Source organism: Solanum tuberosum, unplaced genomic scaffold (assembly GCF_000226075.1).
Source record: "Solanum tuberosum cultivar DM 1-3 516 R44 unplaced genomic scaffold, SolTub_3.0 scf00092, whole genome shotgun sequence".
NCBI classification, from domain to species: Eukaryota; Viridiplantae; Streptophyta; class Magnoliopsida; order Solanales; family Solanaceae; genus Solanum; species Solanum tuberosum.
In genome coordinates this window covers 726,127-747,574 of record NW_006239019.1, presented here as the reverse complement: position 1 = coordinate 747,574, position 21,448 = coordinate 726,127, and the positions used below count along the sequence as shown (strand labels likewise).

At 30.8% G+C, this 21,448-nt stretch overlaps 2 protein-coding genes across 3 annotated transcripts; both read right to left on the bottom strand.

Annotated features, from left to right (window-relative positions):
• Positions 1-317: 317 nt before the first annotated feature.
• Positions 318-3,053, bottom strand: LOC102606201 (pentatricopeptide repeat-containing protein At3g62470, mitochondrial-like). 2 transcript variants are annotated; one of them, XR_001473486.1, is made up of 2 exons: positions 697-3,053; positions 318-483 (listed from the first exon to the last, which is right to left on the bottom strand). XR_001473486.1 is itself a non-coding variant. In XM_015308907.1 (1 exon), exon 1 carries the CDS (start codon positions 2,905-2,907, stop codon positions 844-846), a length of 2,064 nt encoding a protein of 687 aa, XP_015164393.1. In that variant the 5' UTR covers positions 2,908-3,053; the 3' UTR covers positions 499-843. The 2 variants fall into 2 exon arrangements, 1 of the variants encoding a protein (XP_015164393.1); XM_015308907.1 differs by lacking the exon at positions 318-483 and having other exon boundaries at positions 499-3,053.
• Positions 3,054-4,288: 1,235 nt separating this feature from the next.
• On the bottom strand, positions 4,289-9,495 carry LOC102605864 (protein WVD2-like 1). The gene is made up of 7 exons (XM_006347668.2): positions 9,272-9,495; positions 7,044-7,511; positions 6,184-6,254; positions 5,984-6,077; positions 5,774-5,845; positions 5,526-5,636; positions 4,289-5,035 (listed from the first exon to the last, which is right to left on the bottom strand). The coding sequence occupies exons 2-7, from the start codon at positions 7,506-7,508 to the stop codon at positions 4,547-4,549; spliced, it is 1,302 nt and encodes a 433-aa protein (XP_006347730.1). The 5' UTR covers positions 7,509-7,511; positions 9,272-9,495; the 3' UTR covers positions 4,289-4,546.
• Positions 9,496-21,448: the final 11,953 nt, after the last annotated feature.

Sequence of the window (21,448 nt, the reverse complement as noted above, 5' to 3'; positions counted from 1 at the left end):
TTTTTAATAAAATTTTAAACTTTTTAAAAGTTATAGAATTAATTTTCAAATTGAAAATTATAAAAATTGTAAGTTTAGTAAACTTTGAAACAACAAAAAATAGTGAACATTAAGAAATTTATGAAGTTAAGCTAAGCTAATTAAGAAATATAAATTCAATTTTATAGTAGACCAATGTTAAAAGAGTTGAAATTGAAATGTATAAAATAATTTGCATTAAATAAAAGACTATTATAAAAAAAATCAAGGCGAATAGCCTATATATTTATTCAAATAAATAAAATAATACATGTATTACAAATACATGATGCAGCCATCTTTCAGGAAGGGTTCTATTTGAACTAGGTCCCTATTATCATACTAATATTTATAATTTTTGAAATATTATTTTCGTATATAATACATATTCCTTTTACTATGAAACTTTTAAATTTGTAAGAACTTGTTCAAGCAACTATGCATATATGGCTGCAATGTGAGATCCTGAAAGAACAAAAGTATAGCTTAGAGTCTTTTTTTTGCCAAATCATAGCTGGAAAAGATAGATATGATTTCAGTGTTCTGTTGTTCCAGTAAGTACAGTGAAAATACTACAGCACAAGAATATAAACATGCTTTGAATCACCAAGAAGCCTAATGAATGCCAAAAGAACAAATGATTACAACAGGAATAAGAATGAATTTTCGTATTCAGACCTTGTATGATATGCTGAGATCAAAAAGTGACATTCCGTTGTCACTGATTGTCAAAAGACGCTACTGGTTGGTTAGTGATTCTCTCATCTGCATTATCGAGAACATAAAATTCCACGGCCAGGACAGATAATTTATTTGCATTGCTAATCAGCTGGGATCCCTACGCTTTACTCTACTCTTCATCATTTCAGCCCATCTAGCAAAGAGACTTGAGACCTCAAACTTCCCAGAGAATTTCATCCTCTTAGCCAACTCCTCCAGTATATCAGGCCTACCACCCCGAGAAAAATCAGCAGCAAATTTGTTGTAGTCAAGTTGAGGTGCTTTCATGCCTTTGTCTATCATTTCCTCCAAGTATTTACAAGCCTCCATAGATCGTCCTTGCCCTATAAGCCCTCCAATGAAGACGGTGTAAGAATTTTCATCTGGACAGCAACCCCTCAGGCTCATTTCCTCCCAAGTTGCATGAGCCATGTCATAGTTCTTTGTCATGAAGAATGATTTCATCAACATATTGTAAGTGTGAATAGTAGGTTGAATTCCATTTCGGATCATCTTTTTGTATAAAGTAACCGCATCATCTGGCATTCGTCGATTTATTATTAATTTGATCAGTGCATTATACAGTCTTGCATCAGGTGGGCATCCTTTTTCCTTCATCTCCCTCAGCAATGCAAAGACTTTATCCATCTTCTTTTTATTTCCAAAGCCTGTTACCAAACAGGTAAAAGTTGCAGCATCTGCCTCACATCCAGAGCTAAGCATTTCCTCAAAACCGGCAACTGCTTCATCCATCTTACCCTGCTTACACAAATCCCGGATCAAGATCGTATAACTTCTTGTATTAGGCGATGGACCCTTTGCTTTCATAACCTCAAACAGCTTGATCGCATCAGACCTTTTTTTACACTTTAACAGCCCTTCCAACATTGTGTTATGGGCGACAATATCAGGCTTAAAACCCTTATCAATCATCTCATTCCACACTTTACCCGCATCCATCAGATTCTTTACCCTACACCATCCATTGAGCAAAACTGTATATGTTAGTAAATTTGGTGTGAATCTATGCTCCAATTTCTCAAACAATAATTGCGCTTCTTTCCCAAGCTTTGCCCTTCCCAGGGCATCAAGTAAACAATTAATTGTCTCCACCCCAACTTTAAACTTGTACTTCTTCATCAACTCAAACATCCCAATAGCTTTCTTCCGCTCTTTTGCTGCAGCAAATGCTTTCATGGAGATCAAAAATGCCTCCATTGTAAGCAAACCTTTCTCCCCCATTTCTTCAAGAACCGAAACCATAGTCTCAAACTGCCTCGTCTTTCCAAGTATTGCCATCATTGCATTATACGTTCTTGAATCATGAGCATACCCTGGCCTCTGAGCCGCCCAACAAAAGAATCTGAATGCTGGTTTTCTAGCATGCTTGAACCTCTCCAACACATCTACTACCAAATCATGGCTTAAATTGATCCCACATTCATCCAAAACAGCCTCCATATTCCGATCTAACGAAAACAACTCATCAATAACCTTACACACCCTATCCACCTCTTTAGGATCCGCCTTCGACACCGCCACCCTCTCATCACTCTCATTCTCAACATCATTATCACTTTCTAATTCACCATCATTATCAACACAACTACAAATTCCCCTAAAACTCAACTTCAAATTCGAATTAATACCAGTACAATAAAAATACCCTTTTGATGAAAAAGGCCATATCTTTCTGGAATTACTAAATAACGATGTACAGAGTGAAGTTTGTACAGTGCTAAATTGCTTAGTATTCAACTCCAAAAACTTCACATCTGGATGAGTATTAGTAAAATTAAAACACCCTTTTGGCAAAAGAGGCCAAATCCTTCTGGGATTACTCAATGGCAACTTTTCTTGAAAAAAACAGAGTGAAGTGGGGTGTGGCAAAAGAGATGAAACTTGACAATGAGAAAAATGGATACTACAATGAGCAAGAGAATGATACAAACGAGACAAGGGCAGAGAGCTACCAAGAAGACGGAAGGCTTGCTCTCTTCTTCTAAATCTTCCTCGTAGGCTTGCAGCTTGTTGGTCATCATCGAGAGAGGATAACTGGGTGGCGGCGCTGTTGAGGAGTTGATGGCCATTGAAGTTGAGCAGTGGAATTGTGTGCGCAGAAGGCTTAAAGATTGCAACTTTTTCAAGATTCCTCATGGAAATAGCCATTGGGAGTCCATTGAAAGTGGAGGAAAATTGCCACCGAGTTGGGATTTTTGTGCTGGTTTTGCAAGATCGCAGCGGCGAGATTTGGGCCTATTGGGGATTTCTGACTAATTAAGATTATGACTTTGTGAGAGTTGCACTGTGCATTGTAACTTGTACACTATCTTGTTCTACTAAATTAGTTGCTTAAACTTGTCAAGATATTTCATTTATACATTCTAACTAAGTTCCGTCTTTAATGAAATACTCCTAATAAAGTGTTCCAATTAAATATTCTGAATTTTTTCTTGTATGTGATCTCCTTCGTCAATTAAGTTGTTAAGTTAACCACATAAAATATGTCATCTTCTTTCCATTTTTAATTAAACACTCCGTCCCAATGAGACATTTTGAATTTTTTTCTGGTACGTGTTCTCTTTTGTCAATTATGTTGTTAGGTTAACCACATAAAATATGTCGATCTTCTTTAATCGTATGCATTCGCCTCAATAAGTCATAAAACCTTATGTGTTTTCTACGTAAGGTTGATGCGTATAATTAAAGAATGTTATATTTTATGTGATTAACCTAACTGCTTAATAGATGAATGAAACATGCATGAAAAGTTTTTCGAATTTTTGTGAGAAATTGATTTATTTATTTAAGTAGAATTAGATAGTTGATTTTACATAGTACAAACAGTAATTTCAAACTTATTAGACATAGTATATTCCAGAAGAAGAAAGTGATTATAAGATTATCTTACAGCAATAACAACTAGAATGCTTGAATTTCAAGTTAACTAAAATCGATCATATGAATCATCACTAATCATGTCGCAGCATATTTCCATGGTAGCTTTTACTGAAATTCACTAATTTGATTGTACCCTTTAGCGCCCACCACTGAACTCTTGCTGCTTCTTCACTCTACTATTTTTGTAATGAGTAACTGATAACAGCATGTCAAAACAAGAATCATTTCACCTTAGCAAATTATGCCACAAAAGTATCCTACAAAGCAACAACCTTTATGATTATATCCTTATCAAATGATGATTTTTATCTTTCTAAATAGTATAATCCAAATAGGCAAAAAGCATATCAATTTATAGAAGAAAATAACTGATTGCTATCTGTTACTACCAAGTTTGCAGTACAGACTACAGACCAAACAATAGTATTATCTAAGTACACATTAATTAATCATGAAGTGATAAACGTTTGACAAAAACACATATCATGTATTTATTCGTTTAATACGAACACCCTTTTATCCCTTTGAATAGAAGAGAAAGATGGGAACACAGCAATTCACTAACCGAGTGTCGTCGAGCACAAACTGTCCAGCCATCTTTTGGAGATATATAGAGTACTAGTCACTCAATAGATGGGCAAGGAAACAGTAAGACAACCCAGCCAAACTGTTCTTAAAGTTATGTTTATAAACAAAATGTTCAACAGGAGTCTCTTTCTATGTAACATATGTACCAAATGAAAATTACATATAATATACAACACAGTTTCAAAGCATCACTTCAACAAGTCATTGCCGAGAAGAAAGGACGAAGGCCAATTTGACCTTGCCTGGAACATCTCGATTCGATGATAAACTACAAAGAAAAAGAAAAAGGAAATGAAAAAGAAGACTAATTGCTCAATGCTCATGATTGAGCAGCAGTTTCTTCAGACACTTGCTCTGTCATTGTATCAGAAGCCTCCTTCGTCTCTAAGACGGGAATTTCCTTTATCTCCTTGACAGAAGCTTTGTTTGTCACCTTAACCAGAGCTTCCTCTGTCTCTTTCATTGGAGTTCCATTTGACTCTGCTATTGGAGTTTCCTTTATTATCTCCTTAATTGGAGTTTCCTTTATCTCCTTAATTGGAGTTTCCTTCATCTCCTTCAAAGGGGATTCTTTTTTTGCTTTCACCAACTTTGTAGGTTCTTTGACTCTAGGAGTTCCATTACTGATTCGACCACTCACACGATTTTTGCTTTTGGGGGTGGGTGGGGTAGGACTGCCTTGTTTGTAAACACCAATGCTGTGACGACCCTTTGCAGAAGCTTTCTTTTCTTCAGGAGATGCTCCAACTGCATCACTACAGCTCTTTCTACGGGTTAGATTTGGTGATTTGGCACGAGTGACTGGCAGCTGCATGCAAAGCAGGAACATTTTTATTTGCTTACAAGGATACAAACTCAATCTAGTCCATCAGAAAAAACAGAATTCAAGGTTGTTGCATGATTGTTTGATCAATTACTTAGGGAGTAGAAGACTCATTTAGGTCTAAATTACACTCAAAATATGCCATTTGTAGAGTCGAGTTGCTTCAGTTATGTCTAATACCATCCCTTTCGAACAAAGACTAAACATGCAAACAGAACACATGCATTCCACAATTGATTGCACTAACTAGTATCTTCATGTTTTATCTTCTGAAATCCTTTTTGAGGCATCAACATTTGGAACTGTGATTTATCACATGGCATTAAAGTTAAAAAATTGGTCATTCATATTGTATGCTAGCCAAAGCCTTAACTTCATTGGACAAGTTTCTTATACAGGGTATAAGGAAAAACATTAGCAATAGGGAACCAACTTCCAACTATAAACAAAGAGTATATATATACGTGAAGAGTACCTTCTTAAGTTCAGCCTTTGGAGGTGGCCCTTCACGGTAAAAATTAGGAACTGGATTTGCTCTGTAGGACATGGCCTTTCTAAGCTGTTTAATTGCTGCCTCTTCCTCTTCCTAGAATTTGTAGAGAATAAGTTAGGGGTCAATTATCTTACTTCACGACATGTCATTTTTTCTCCCCACCAGGCATAAGAAGTTGGGGCAGTCAAAATGTTGTGAGAAACTAATACATGCATGCTACAATATAATACCTTTGTTCTGGCTGCATATTCTTGTTTCTCCGCCTCCAGAGCTTTGTGTTTTTCCTCTAACTTTGTGTAATACTAGATAATAAAATGAGAAAGATTGAGATAGCATCGTTTGTTGAGAAAACAAAGCACAATTACAAGTTAATTATGAACGAGGAGAGGAGCTTGTAAGAAGTTTGAACAAGAATTTCATTCAAAATTTCAGGAAAATACCTCTTGACGTCTCGCTGAGCGTTCAGAACATTTAAATGATGGAGCTACAGGAACAGTAACCTTGGACCTAACTGTCCGCACAGAAGCTGCAGTTCTATGAAAGATAAGGAAGATTTTCCCAGAAGAACAAGTAAAAAAAACAGAAATTTTTAATAGTGAAGTCTGCAAAAAGAGGAATTAGAAGTCCAATAAAAGGATACGAGGAAGCCAAAGACCAGTTATCATCTTCATCCTGAATCCGCAACTTCCTTGTCATCATGGGAGAATTTTGCTGCAACAAGATAAATAATTCTCAAGATCAGTGGTCTGATCATCAGGGCACAAGAATTACATGACATCAGAGGATAAACAAGTATTATATAGTGTTATGAAGGGTGTAAAATAATGACATCAAAAGACTGAATTATGAGTAGTATGGAAGCCTGATAAATTCAAACAAGATACTGAATATGCATTCGGTTCAGATTGCAGTAAATTATCGTTCTGCTTGCTGCAGCCGACTTCTTTTGTCCTTCTTCATTCAGTAGCTAACTCACTTAAGTTGCAATCCTAAATCAATCTATCTACTTTTCGGCAAAACACGAGTCATGATTTGCTGAAAGTTCCCTGCTAATGTTACTGTGATATCAACATCAGAATTTAAGCCTATTTTGTTTACATAGTAATGAGTTTGGAGTTTCCCACTAAGCATCCAGACAGCATCATAGAATTTAAATCTTGACATATTTATAGAGGAGTGAGAAGTTATCCATTAAGCATCAACTCATTCCAGGCTATTCATTTTACCACCCACCCCACCCCCCAAAACACCACCAAAACCTACAGAAAAGAAATATATGGTCTGGATTTTAGGCTGGTTCAAAAATACGTTAAACTTTGTCAGATAATCAAAAGCAGGATTTAGCAAGCAGTTTTCTGGACATCTTTGAGCTGCAAATAAAATCCACGGCCCCTTACAAATGCCATCCTTTATACGGTGGCAAATAACCAAGAGTCCAGCTTATAAGGACTGCAGCATATTCCAGATTGTTCGTATCAATTAAAAGCAACAAAATCTTACATGCAATTTTTGTGAAGTCATAGGAGACTGCAGATCGATGGACTTTGATGAACAATTCGAGCCAGCATCAACAGTCTGAGTGCCATTTCCATGATTTTCAGATTCATTCCCTGATGAATTCATAACTGGGGGGGCTGGACTTTCAGTTACTGCAGTAGAATCAGATGAAGGATTCATTGGTGAGCCCAACTTCTTGTCACTGGACTTCACAGCCTCAGTCTTCGTAATTTTTGCCTCAATCGGGTCAGGTTCACAGTTGGTGCTTTTCACAGATAGTACATCCTGCTTCTCATGGGATTCCTCCACATGTGTGCCATTTGCAGTGTGATCCTCTGCCTCAAACTCCTTTGCTTCAACCCTTTCCTTGGCGATTCTGGGGGCAACATGAACTGCACCATGGGTGACACCATTTGGCTTAACACTAGGTTTCTTATCAGAACGTAAACCTGTAACGTCTCTCCCCATCACCTGCAAGAAGAAATATACAGAATAAAAGCTTAAAAATGCAATCCCTCAAGGGTAGATACTCTTATAACTTGTGACTCATAGATGAAAGGACTATAGGACATGCAGAAATAAAGTCATTACACACTTCATTGTTTGATCACAAACCAAAAAAGATAAACAAATAACTAAATAAAGTGTAACGCATACATTGCTAACCCCAAAAGGAAGAAGAAAGAACGAAGTCCCCAGGAATAATCTAAAAGTCAGAACCAAGTGATAATATTACAAGCTCAGACCTTAGTCCAGAGTAAAACATATTTAGCTTTCTGAGGACAGAAAATGTTCAGCTGATCAGGCAAAATATTTCCATCTATATAGTAATCACAGTTAGGACAGTAGGAAGAATTAAAGCAAAGGTGCAAGCGAAAAATAACGAAACAACAGGAGTCTCCGGTGACCTGCTTTTAGATCCCAATAGTTCAGTTATTTTGTTTCAGTAAAGCAGTCCGAAGAATTAGCATCTACCTAGCAAAGCAAGATTATATTTCTGAATGGAGAGAGAAGTTTTTCAAAATTCAAGAAAGTCCTTTTTCCCTCATATCAGGAATTAGCAGTTATATAGTCACCAACTTTACATATGAAAGAATCTAATCCCCCTATGAAAATGACATGACCCGACAAAGAAAGTGTTTGAGGTAGAGATCAAAAAATCTAACCCTATATGTTACCTCTCAACCTCTAAAATTGGAGAGCAAAATAGAATGTTACAAGGCCCCAAAAATATCTTAGAATTGGAAAATTTACAGAACTAAAAGGGAAAGAACTTGCAGGAAAGAGAGAGATCAGGAGAATATCCTAACCACCTCAGAATGCAAACTGGCACAAGATTTTTCTAGGAAGGCCACAATAAAGTAAAGAAGACTCCCAAATGTCTAATTCCTATCATGAAAAAGCTCATGACATGAAAAAGAAACTAATCTCTGAATCTGAATATTGCATAAGGAATAATGCCTGACAATTCACAAAACTCTGGGTGCACAAAAGAAAGATAAAATCGAAGGAATAAATGTATCAAAATTTGCAGAACCAAATGCTCAAATCTATCAGAAATGTCAAAATTCTGGAGCAAAAGAGAAAGAAGTAATAATCTTCTAACCAACAGAAACACAGCCTAAACAACCCCTTCAGTAAACACACAAAAGCATAGCCCACCCTTGAAAACCAGAAAAAAATGAAGGAGAAATAAAAGAAAAGGAATCAACCCAATCTAGTACCCTCAATGCCTCCAACATATGCACCAATTTGCTCAAATACATAACAAAAAACAAACTTCAAACTCTTATGCAAAAGAAAAAAAAGGAAGAAAAAGAAAACAAACCCATTAACAAATAGACATTAAGGCAAAATTCCCACAGCTCAAACACCCAGAAGGAAATAAAAATGAACCAAATTCTCAACCCCATAAACAGAATTAACTCAGAAAGAAAGACAAACACCCTAAAATCCCTCATATTCAAACCCCACTTCCATTTTCCAAGATTTTAACCATAAAAATCCAATCTTTACCACAAAACTCAAACACCCACATAATAAAATGTGTTCATACACAAACCAACACAAAGAAAAACCAAGAAAAATGAACACAACAACCAAAATTACCAAAAAGCTAAAGTCTTTCAGCCTAAGAACCCAACCTGAAACAACCCCACCAAAGAAAAAACAAAAATAAAAAGAATGAGGGATTTCAAAACATGCAGATCAGAAGAAAAATAAATCCTTACGAGGTTATCTTTATGACCCTTTAAGCTTCTGATCTGAAAGAGATCTCTTCAAAAACAACACACACAACAACAACAAAAAACCCCACAAACGTGAAACCAACTCTCTTCCTCTTCTTCTTCTTCCTCCTCTTCTTTTTTTTGTTCTCTCTGTAAATAAAACTATACAAAAATGTTTTTTATGTATAATGGTTATGATTATTGGTTCTCTCTTCTGTCTGTCCTTTTCTTTCTCCTTCTCTCTCTTTTTTATCTTTTTATTTAAAAATAAAAAATAAAAAATTATGCATCTTTTTTCAGCTCCATTTTTTTCTTTTTCTTGGTCAATCTCGAGTCTCAACACCGTTAATGTCGGGCAGTTGCCTGTACAGTAGATCCATAGTCATACCAATTACCATAAATATTTCTATTTTATTTTATTTTTAAATATCAATTTTGTAATTTATTGGAGGGAAATGAAATTTTATCTTTTTATCTTTTCTTTTTTTGGTGGTTGACTGCATTTTAGGGAGTATATAAGATTTTATTTATTTGAAAGTGGGGCTAGCAAATATTTTATTTTATTTTATTATTTTGGAAGTTTCAAATTTAAAATAGTAATCCCTCCTTTTTCCATCTCTTTCTTAAGTTTTCAACCAAAGGAGGGGAGGAGTTCAATAAAGCTACCCATGTTGAATCAAATACTCAAAGCTAGTTGAATTTAAAAAATAAAAAAAATTGATTTGGTATTTATATTAAAGCTCGACTAATTCGAATTGACGTTATATAAGGCTCTTTCGAAAGAAAACGCTCTCAATCAAGAATTATTCTATACTCAAAAATCAAACATGAGACTTTTGATTAAGGAAGAGTAATCACATCCGTTGATGGTAAAATTAGTGGGATAAGGGTCTGAAAAATATCTCAACTTTGGTCGGATTTGCTGTTGCGATACTAAACTTTCATGAGGACCTATTACCTCCCTAGACTATTTAATACCGTATTTTAAATATATATATTTATCCACGTGGACATAAAAAATAATGTAAAATTATAAATAGTAATGTGTGCACGTGGGCACATATATACCTTTAAAATACACTATTAAATAGTTCAGGGGGTAAAAAATACGGTATTAAATAGTTTAGGGAGGTAATAGGTCCTTATGAAAGTTTAGTATTGCAACAGCAAATCCGACCAAAGTTGAGGTATTTTTCAGACACTTATCCCAAAATTAGTTGAATAATAGTGATAGTAGTTGTAGTAGTTTTTTTTAACTTTATAATAATTTATTGAAGTGTTATTTTATTGTTTAGTTTTTATTTTTGAATATAATCGTGAATATTAATCTAAAGTACTAATAAGCATAGCAACTAGTAGTAAATATATTATATGAATAATAACATGGTTAATTTGTATTTGCTTATCGTGAGGTCCATTTATGATTTCTTTTTCATATTTTGGGTTTGAAATAGAGATTTATACTAAAGTAAATAGATTTCAACCATCTCAAATTGATATCTTTCTACTCTTGATAGTTGGGGCAAAGCACCACATCTTGTTGGTTTATTTATTTTTTATTATCTCGAGCTCTCACACTTCACAACTCAGGTTGATAGCTATTGAAGTAACTTTTATTTTAATTAAGCAACAACAACACAAAATCTAGTATGTTGAAAAATATCATCATTTACTCTAACTAAGCAGATATTTTACATTGCTTCGTATTTTTAAATTCTCCATGAATTTAATGTATTATTGTGCTTATTTCAAGAGTTTCATGAAAAATATCATCATTTACTCTAACTAAACAGGATATTTTACATTACTTCGTATGTTTAAATTCTCCCTGAATTTAATGTATTATTGTGCTTATTCCAAGAGTTTCATAATAGTATGTAACTAAATCATAAATATGAAAATCTCATTCTAATTTTGCTCACTTAATTATATTATTGGTACTAGGTAAGGTAGAGTGGGGTAGTCTAAGGATGGGGGTAGTTATAAGGTAAGTTAATATTTGATAATAGCAGAAAAAATCGTAAATCGTTTTATAGTGAGATGAATAAAATTATTTCAAATTTAATTAGAAATATAATTTGTAGTTTAAATATTGAAAACGAAAAAAATCTCAACAAAAACAATTTCTTCCTCAAATAAGTATTACACAATGCAAATTTAAATTAGTGAGGAAAAAAAATGTTACCTTGGGGGGTATGGGATAGGAATCTAGTAGTAGACTAGTAGTAGTAGTATGAGATTTTAGTTTTTTGTTTGAAACTGAAATCTAGTATGTTGAAAAATATCATCATTTACTCTAACTAAACGGGATATTTTACATTGCTTCGTATTTTTAAATTCTCGATAAAATTTAATGTATTATTGTCCTTATTCCAAGAGTTTTCATAATATGTAACTAAACCATAAATATAAAAAATCTCATTTTAATTTTGTTCACTTAATTATATTCTTAGAGTTTGAGGGGTTTTTGCATAGCAAGGGTAGGGTAGAGTAGGGGTAGTCTAAGGGTGGTGCAAGTTATAAGGTAAGTTAATATTTAATCATCGCATAAAGGTTCGTTTTATAGTGAAATGAATAGCATTATTTCAATCGAAAATGATAAAAGATTTCAATAAAAATCACTCATTTCTTACATAATACAAATTTAAATTAATCGGAAAAATAATGTTACACAAGGGGTATGGGATAGGAATCTAGTACTAGTAGTTTTTTGTTGTTATGGTTTTTGACAAAGGTAGGGTACATTTAGGCCTTCTGTCACTCTGAGCCGCTCATCTTTTCGCTTTTTTGTCGGAGATGCTTTTATTGCCCTTTGCCTTCAAAATATTTATTCTAGTGGACTCTTTTCAATCACATTTTACCCTCCACTCCAAATTTTCAAAATTTACCACATAATTTTACATAATAATTTTTATAAAAAAATTATGTGTAGACGTTTGGATGATATTAGATTGAAATTAAAATATATATTTTTAAAGTTAAGATTAAAATAAGAACATTTGAAAGTGTAAATTGTGTTTGGACATATTTGTTGTTATCTTCCTATATTTGGTAAGAAAAAACTGAATTTAGTGACTGATAAATTTTATAGCTAATCAGTAAAATTTGTTGCAAAAACTATTTAGTGATGAATTAGCTATGAGCAAAATAGCGACGGGCCAACGAAGAAATTCATAGTTAAATGCAGTATTTTTTAGTAATGATGTTCGAAACTATCTAACATAAAATAGATAAAACATAAATTTATTAGAAGTCCAAGATTTATTTGTGTGCGCTGTCAAAACTAAGTAGATAGTCATGAAGAGAGGGGAGACACTTTCAAAAATGTCGGGGTTTTGAGTTTCAACAAATGCGAAAAAAATAACAAATATTAGAAAACAAATTTGATCCAAAAAACAAATCAATCAAACATTTGACTGAAGAAGGTGAATCTCGAGTCAAGCGACAATAACATCAGCAGAAGAGACTGAGACTCTCTTTTCAACTTTTTATGAACTAGAAAATGCATTTTCATACATAAACACAAAAATTCATCTCTATCTCAATTCATACCTTAACTAAATTTTGAAAAATTATTTATGCACTTAAAATATATTTTTTCAAACAAGTTTTTCAATATTTCCCAAATAATACAAAATTGACATAACACCAACATGAGTGTTGCTACGTACTGTCCTCTGTCCACCTCAAATAAAAAGAAAAAAAAAGTATTATTGATGATAATACTCTTAAATCTTTTGATGTTAAGTTATCATAAGAATAGAGTTAAAAGTTAGATGAGGTAGTTAAGAAGTGAAAATGATGAAATATATCAACTAATTTCTAGTTGCATGGTGAAGTCATATCACCAAAATTTGTATGACAATATATGTGTGATATAAGACATATATACTATAATTTACATCTCAAGTCAAAAAATTAGATGAAATGTTACATTTAATTAATTAAATAGGCTCAAATCAACATCCAAATTAGGTATTTTGTTAGTATATTTATAGAGACATTTAAACCTTTTCTTTTAATGCATTGAGTATATCGAATTGTCAATTTCTTATTCTCATGTGATAGAAGACCGGAAAAGATCCCCTCCATTACTATTTTGTCCATTACTTTTTAATGGTGTAGTACATGAAGGTCATCTGTATAAATAAAAGATTATTTTTCTTGTTATTTTAAAAATATATATATATACTTACATTAAATAATATTAAATCCGAAGTATTTATATGTATTAATACTCCTTTAATTTTATTTATATGTTAGTTACCATTTTAAAATTATTCAAAAAAGTAAACATACACAATAATTGTGGAATTTCAGACTTCCCTAATTAATTTCATTATTCACGACTTCACATTAGAACATAACAATTAAATCCATTTTTTTTAAGAAACATAAAATTAAAAAATCTTGAAGTATTATTAACAAAAACGATCCATACCTTTACGGCTAAAAATAATTTACCTTACATTTCAAAAATATTATTTAGTGTAGGAATAATTTAATAAATAGATATAACAATAAATTAATCAATTATATATTTTTTAAAGTACCAAGAAAAAATATTCTAGTCTCTCATAGTCATTTGTACATATGACATACATCAACTATATCATTCAGAAGTAATGGACAAAATAGTAATGGGGGATCTTTTTCCGTAGAAGTCTAGTTAGTAATTGAGCATTGTCATATTTTATGTGGAGAAGGTCGATGCTATTTAACTTAATAGTCGCATAATTTTCCTCATTTGCTTTTTGTATCTTACTATTGTATTATATATTATTTCAAAAATACTTTTTTTACCTCACAAAAGAATAAACAAGATCCATGTACATTTTATCCTCTCCAAACTGTGAATAAAGTATATATGTTATAGGATTATATTGTTATTGTTAACCACACAATATTCAAATTTCTCCAAATATTTGAAAAGTTTTATTTATTTACTAATTTATTGTGAAGAGATTTGAGAAAAATATAAACATGCTTTTGTTGACAAAGAGGCAATTGAGTAGAGCTTTCATCCTCTAATTTTTTTTAGAACACTTTAATTCACCAACTGACAAAGATAATTAAACTAGATATTAATTAAATATAAAGAATCAAAATGAAAAAGTCATTACAAAAGTGAACCCAACATTGTTATTTTTAATATTATATGGTACACGTTCTTATCTTGAAAAAAATATATAAAAAGATTCTTGATATATACTAAGAAGAAAAGAAAATTAGGGCCCACTAATCAGAAAATTGCCGGTAAGATAGTATTAATCAATAATCAAGACAAAATATAGATTGCGTGCAAGGTTTGTGTTGCGATAATAACTATTAAATTGATTAATTACGTAAGATCAATTCAAGTCTTGCTCATAAGTAAATTGATTAATTTCGTAAGATGTAGTGATAATTATAAATAAATTGATTAAGATGCTAGTTTGCATAGGGTCATTTTTAAGTGACAACATCAAGTTCTTAAATAATTACATATTAATCCTAGCAAGGTAGACGATTGATAGATTTTTTTTTAAAAAAATATTTCAATTTTAAAATATAAACAAGTGCCTTTCATAGTTAGATATTCCTTTTGTGGTGACTTTAATTAATTATTCAGTACTAAATTTTGATGACACTAATTAACAATGGGTCAATTGATTTTGTAATTCGTCAAAAACTTGTTTTAAATTTTCTAAAAAAAATAATTAAAAGAGATTTGAAAGTAGCATATAAAAATCAGAAAATATTATTTTCTTGAATTCAAATTATAAGTGGTCATAGAAGATCATTTTCGTATTTTTATTTTTTTTACAATTACAAAAATAACTTTTGTATCACAATTTAAAATACGTATAGTATTTTATTTTCGTCGAATTCCATGGAGCTATGCTACTGGCCTACTATACCTTGATTATTGTGGAAAGACCATGATAAAAGTGAAAAAAGAAATGTGTGGAAGTAATTAAAGAAAAGATTATTATTTATTTATTTTACTTTTTGTCTTTGATTACATCTTAATAATTCTCTCATCCATTTTAAATTGTATATTCGAATGTTTTGATTTGACTTCTTAGTCCAAATTGAACACGAACAATATATCTAATCTAAAGTGGAAAAGAAAAATACTTGATACTTTTGCATAGACATATGTATGTTTATTTAGTGGAGTATTATTTATAATCAATGTTGTCTACCAATATCTCTTTAAAATATATAAATATTTGCTTTAGTACAACTTGAAAAATAAGGAAAAAATTAATCTAAAGTTTGATAGAAAAATTTATTTTTTCCGTCGGAAGGTTGACGATAAATATAGATACTTTTGCATAGACAAATAGTTTGTTTATCCATTTCACTTTGTCTATCTTATTTATTTTTTAATTTATTTAAAAGTGTCTCTTATTTTTTCGATCAAATATTCAAATAGCCTCTTTAACTTGTTCTCATTTTTCATTTTCGCACTTTATGTTAGTCTTGTTCCATTTTAACTCTTTCAACTCTATTTTTTATATACCATTTAAACACTATTTTTTTTCTTCTTCATTTTCATTAATGTTTTTCAAATGCAGTTTTGCATTTAGAAAGTTTACGTCTGTACGTTAGTTTTTGTTAAAAAAAAAAAAAGATTAATGGATAAACATTGATTTATTTATTTTTTAAATAAATAAGATTCTTTTGGAGAGTTTTTTTTTTATATATATTTTTGCATGGAAAATAAAAAAAATTGCGTCGATTTTCTTTCTTAAAGTAATTGAGTTAAATTAAAAATTTAAAAGTAAACATTTGCGTTAAATTCATATAATTTGGATGATATGAAAAAAAAACAAATATTTGGTATTATTTAATTTAATGAAATGTGTAAGAAAGAAAATCAAATCACTTTTGTCAGTTATTTTTCTTTCAAAAATATAAAGAAAATCTCAAAAATAAGTTAAAAATATGAATGTTCGTTAATTTTAATTATTATTTTTTACGAAAACTAACAAACATACGTTGATTTACAAAATAACAAAACTAAATTGAAGAATAGAAATATAAATAAAGAAATCGCAAAAATTAGTATTGACTTTAAATTGTACATAAAAAAATAGAACTTAAGGGTTCCAATAGAACACGGCTAAAATAGAGTGTTAAAATAAAAATGAAAGTAAGTTTAAGAGGTTTTACATATATTTGGCTTATTTTTTTAATATTATTTAATTTCAACTTTCAAAATAATATATTTAAAATTATAAAACTCTAAAAAAAATTGTATTTTAAAAAATTTACTTCAATTTTAAACTAGACAAATAAATGGAACCAGAGGGGGTCAAAGTTATTAGAACTTTGACCATTGTATTACAAAAAGTTGAAAGGCCATGGGAGGACAAAATAAAACAAAAAAGTAGTAAAGTCGGCATATGTGATTCAAATTATGTCTTTTTATATTTTGTTAGTCAAATATTGGAGTCCACAACAAGATTTGCTAATCCTCCTCACCTGACTTGTCAATTCTTCCCTTTTTTTAAGCCATCATAATAAATATTCATAAATAAGTAATGTTATTGATCTACCTTCAATCAATCTTCGAACAGTAAATACATTTAATAAATTATAAGTGGGAGATATTAAAATGTGTGAAATACAGTAAATATATTTGATAGCTATAAGCCTTAGCAAAAAGTAATCCTCGAATGTCTAGCTCGTTGGCTTGTTCTGAAGAATTCATGATTTAATATTATTGAGATTATGCTTTAATATTTTTTTCTATCTTTCTTTAGTTATGTATTTGTACATATAAATTCTTGTTATCACCATTTTGTAAACGTACCTATTAGTGACAAAGTCAAAATTATAAAAAGAGTTCAATATATATGTGAAAAAGTAAATGCGATATTCAATTCTATCTTACTTCTCCCTTTATATTAATATACATATTAATTTATGAGCGAACAATTAAATTAGTAAGTATGCGTTATTCGCTCCATTAATTATTACACACCATTTTCATTAATATATAAATTGTATTTTTTAATTCATATCTTAATATATTGCGTGCAAATAAAAAAGAAGTTTAAATAAAATAGCATATACTACAAGTTATAATTTAATTTGAAACATGTAAAGAATGTGGTAGGAGAAAAGAGATGGGACCAAATAAATATAAGTGGGGATTGTAAGGCTAGCACGTACGTACGTAAAGTAGGGGTTAGAGGTGGGAAAATAAATTAAATTGAATTGAAATGTCAACGGCGCCAACCAAATAAAGCATGAAAATATACTCAGTCGGTGGCATTTGAATCCCTAAATCATCATTATTGTTTTTTTTTCCCTCCTTCCGCTAGGTATCTGATATTCATATTATAGTCTGATTATTTTAAATTTATGTTGCGTAGGGCACCAGTAGAAGGCAAACACTTTCTATCAAGAATTTTTTTATATTTAAAAGTCAAACTTGATATGTTTGATTAAAGAAAGAACAACATCATACACTGCACTTATTATTAAGAATAGATTGAAAAGGAATGTAATAAAGAAAACGACTTGGCCTTATTATTTTATTTTATCAATCGTATTGGAATTTTATTCTTATTTTCTCCCATTTAATTTGTCGAAAATATAGCAAAATATTTTTAGCCTTTTTGTTGATTTACTTTGTGGGCCTGTCTTGTTGCATGATGCACGGCACATTCTCAAGGTAGGGATTTCACTGGATAGGTATTAGGTAGAGATGGATGTGGATTCAATGAATCGGGTTCATCGAAATTTAATATTTTAAATATAAAGTATAAATTCATATACATAATTAAATCATGAATTTGCTTAGGGTATATTTTTATGGGAAAATATTTCTCTTCATTACTGTTTTGACTACTATTTTTTATGGTGTAGTGGATATGAACATGTATCCTCTTATTTATTTATTTATTTATTTATTTGTTTGTTTGTACACTAACTAATATTTTTAAAATCTAAGAAATTATTTTGGACGTAAGATATAATGATTTTGAATTTTTGATATAATCAAAATTATTTTTCATTGAAACTCAAAAATACTCTTTAAATTAATAAATATTAATTTATCAATTAAATAATAATATTTCATGATTCTGACAATATAAATTTGGAGAAGTTCTACCGTAAATTCAAACATATATGTCGTAGCCAGGTGTGTTTTTCGTATAACAAAAAAATTTACCAAAAGATATTTTTAAAGTTCTAATGGTTGGTTGGTCAAAATATTTCCTTGAAAAACAAAAATCTTAAAATTTAAGAAAACTCCTTAGAGAAAGTAGAAAAACAAATTTCACACATGATATTCTCATTATCCCCCCCCCCCCCCCCCCCCCCCCCCCACCCCCCCCCCCCCCCCCCCCCCCCCCCCCCCCCCCCCCCCCCCCCCCCCCCCCCCCCCCCCCCCCCCCCCCCCCCCCCCCTTTTTTTTAAAAAAATTACTCTATACGTTAATACTGGCTTTATTGTATTTTTCTCATCTAAATTATATATAAATATTTTTAAATTAACACTTTTGTTAACTTATTAAACACTATAAAAATCACTTACTATCAAACAAGCATTTTGTAGTTTCATTCGTACCAAGCACATCCAAAACTAATGGTGGAGTGAGTATTTTTGCTAAGAGGTTCAAAATATGAAGAAATAAACAAATGATGAAGTCAAAGGGAAGTTAACATCTACTATTTATGAATAAGAAAAATAATATATTTTTTTTGCTGAAAAAAATCCGAATGAACCCCTCGATCCTATGTGGCTCCACTCTGACCCACAATGTATGATGGTAGTTAGTATATTGGCTCTCTTGTCATTCATGACCTCTATAGGTATGCAAATCCTATTAATATGTGATTTATTATGTGACCATAAAAGAAGACTTGGAAGCATGTCTTCATAATTGAAGAGCGGTAGTACAAAGGAAGTTAAAATTGGCCATCCATCATGAATTATTCATGAAAATCCCCTTTGAGCCATTATTGCGGATGTTAGTTACAACATATATATATAATTGAGTACCACAAATTCTTGGTAGTTGGATTTGTGGAATAAAATCAAAATATTCCTAGTACCAACCTTGTAATTTTTCAAAACAAGACAAGACTATAAGTTGGGAAGTAATTATATATAAAAAAAAAACTTTTTTAAGAAATACATTTCCATTTTTAAAGATAATATTAAATTATCCTTCTAAACTTTGACATTTTTTTTAATAATAATTCTCTTGTTGAAATAGAAAACCTTCATGAACTAGTAAAAACGAACTTCTTGTACCTCCTAAGCGATGCATTCCGTTTACGTGGATCCCATGATTATGTTCCATATGATCGACCTTGCAAATATTTTTCTTCTTGTGGTTATAGACATGATAAAAAAATACAAGGATAATTATGATATAGTTCACGAGGGTGATTAGCACGATTTAACATAACAATTATGTTATTTTAAAATACATTTTCCGATTTATATCTATCCTTGTTATTATTTTACATTATTGTTTGTGCTTATAATTGCACACATATCAAGGATGTAATTATGGAAAAGAAAAATTGGCCTCACTTACATTGCCTGTTTATTATCTCATTTGTTATTCCTTTTCCTAATTAATCCAATAATTAATAGTAATAACCAAACTTTCACAAAAAAGTTATCTACTCTTCTTCTGGAAAAATGCCATTGGGATATTTTAAAACAACTTTTTTTTTGGTCGTGTAAAACAAAGATTTTAATGGAATAGTAACAAAGCTTTTTAGAATAAACAATAAATAAAAACATTTTAAATGAATTTTTTCCAAAAAAGAAGAAGAAGAAAAACGTTGAACAAAGATTATGAATTCGGAGAGCTTTTTCCCTGAAGAGTTGATTAGACTCGTGGACTTATAAGAAGAAAAATTACCACTTAATAATCTCTTATTAATGCGTAATTTGCGTGGAACAACAAATTTACTTTTTGGTTGAACACTTAAATTTTTTAGATGCAACTATTAATTAATGATACTAACTACTTGAAAAAAAAAAAAAATTCCAACTATTTATAAGATATTATAGTATTAAAAATAACTAAAATTATTGGGATTTTCATATAACATTTTAAGCTCGTATTACATGTGATGTGTAGAAAGAAAATAACGTATTAATCCTATTTTATTAAGAGCAATTTGTTTTAGAGCAAGTATTACATGTGATGCGTAGAAAGATAATTAGGTACTAATCCTATTTTATTTAGAGCAATTTGTTTGAGATTAGCAAAAAATAGAAAAAAATACGTGTAGAAAGATAATTAGGTACTAATCCTATTTTATTTAGAGCAATTTGTTTGAGATTAGCAAAAAATAGTAAAAAACATGTGTAAGAAAGATAATTAGGTACCAATCCTATTTTATTTAGAGCAATTTGTTTGACATTAGCAAAAATAGAAAAAATATATTTCCGTTGCCGGGTATTGAGAACCCGGGTCTCTCAGGTGAGAGCCGAGTATCCTAACCAACTAGACTACAACGGAACGTGTTACTTATACCTAAATTAATAATAAATATAAATCATCAAATTGAGGATTGGAGAGGGAAGAGGTGGTAGAAAGGGGTCAACACACACTTTATCTTCACCCACACTCCACACTTTATATCCAACATTATATTCCACAGTATTTGTTTAAATTATATATAAATATTTTAAATATAATAATTTTTAATTTATATATCAAACACGAAGAAGAGCATCAAGATTAAAAAAGTGAAGACAAGAATATAAATAAGTCCACTTATTTTTCTAGATTTTTTTTTTTTTTACCGAACACACCCTTAATGTTGAGTAATAATAAAAAGAAAACTTGCAGAAACTTCCTTACAAGTTACTTACTTTTGTTATCGTTGTGATATACTAAATATACTGAAAGATACACTTTTTATAAGTGCTATAGTATATTTAGAGTCAATTGACATGTTATTTTACAAGACTTCATATCCTTATATTTTCATCACGAGATATAATTTGAGGACTTGTATAATATTCTATTTCTTTTGTTTTAGTGATATGTGCTCTAATTTATTGAACTTTTTGTAAAATAACTAAATCAATGGTTCTTTAGCTTCTCTACCTTATAATGATCGAAATAAAATATGCGTACATCACCTTTTTCGATTTTGCCATGTGAGATTATACTAAAGGTATATTATTGTTGATATAACAAGATAG

Bases quoted from the DNA above. Each gene is read 5' to 3' on its own strand.
- LOC102605864 (XM_006347668.2), bottom strand. From the start codon at position 7,508: ATGGGGAGAGACGTTACAGGTTTACGTTCTGATAAGAAACCTAGTGTT. The intron at 6,078-6,183 runs GTATCCTTTTAT...TATCTTTCATAG, and splicing joins AACTGGTCTTTGGCTTCCTC to AACTGCAGCTTCTGTGCGGA. The intron at 5,036-5,525 runs GTACTCTTCACG...CTTTGCATGCAG, and splicing joins CAAAGGCTGAACTTAAGAAG to CTGCCAGTCACTCGTGCCAA.
- LOC102606201 (XM_015308907.1), bottom strand. From the start codon at position 2,907: ATGGCTATTTCCATGAGGAATCTTGAAAAAGTTGCAATCTTTAAGCCT.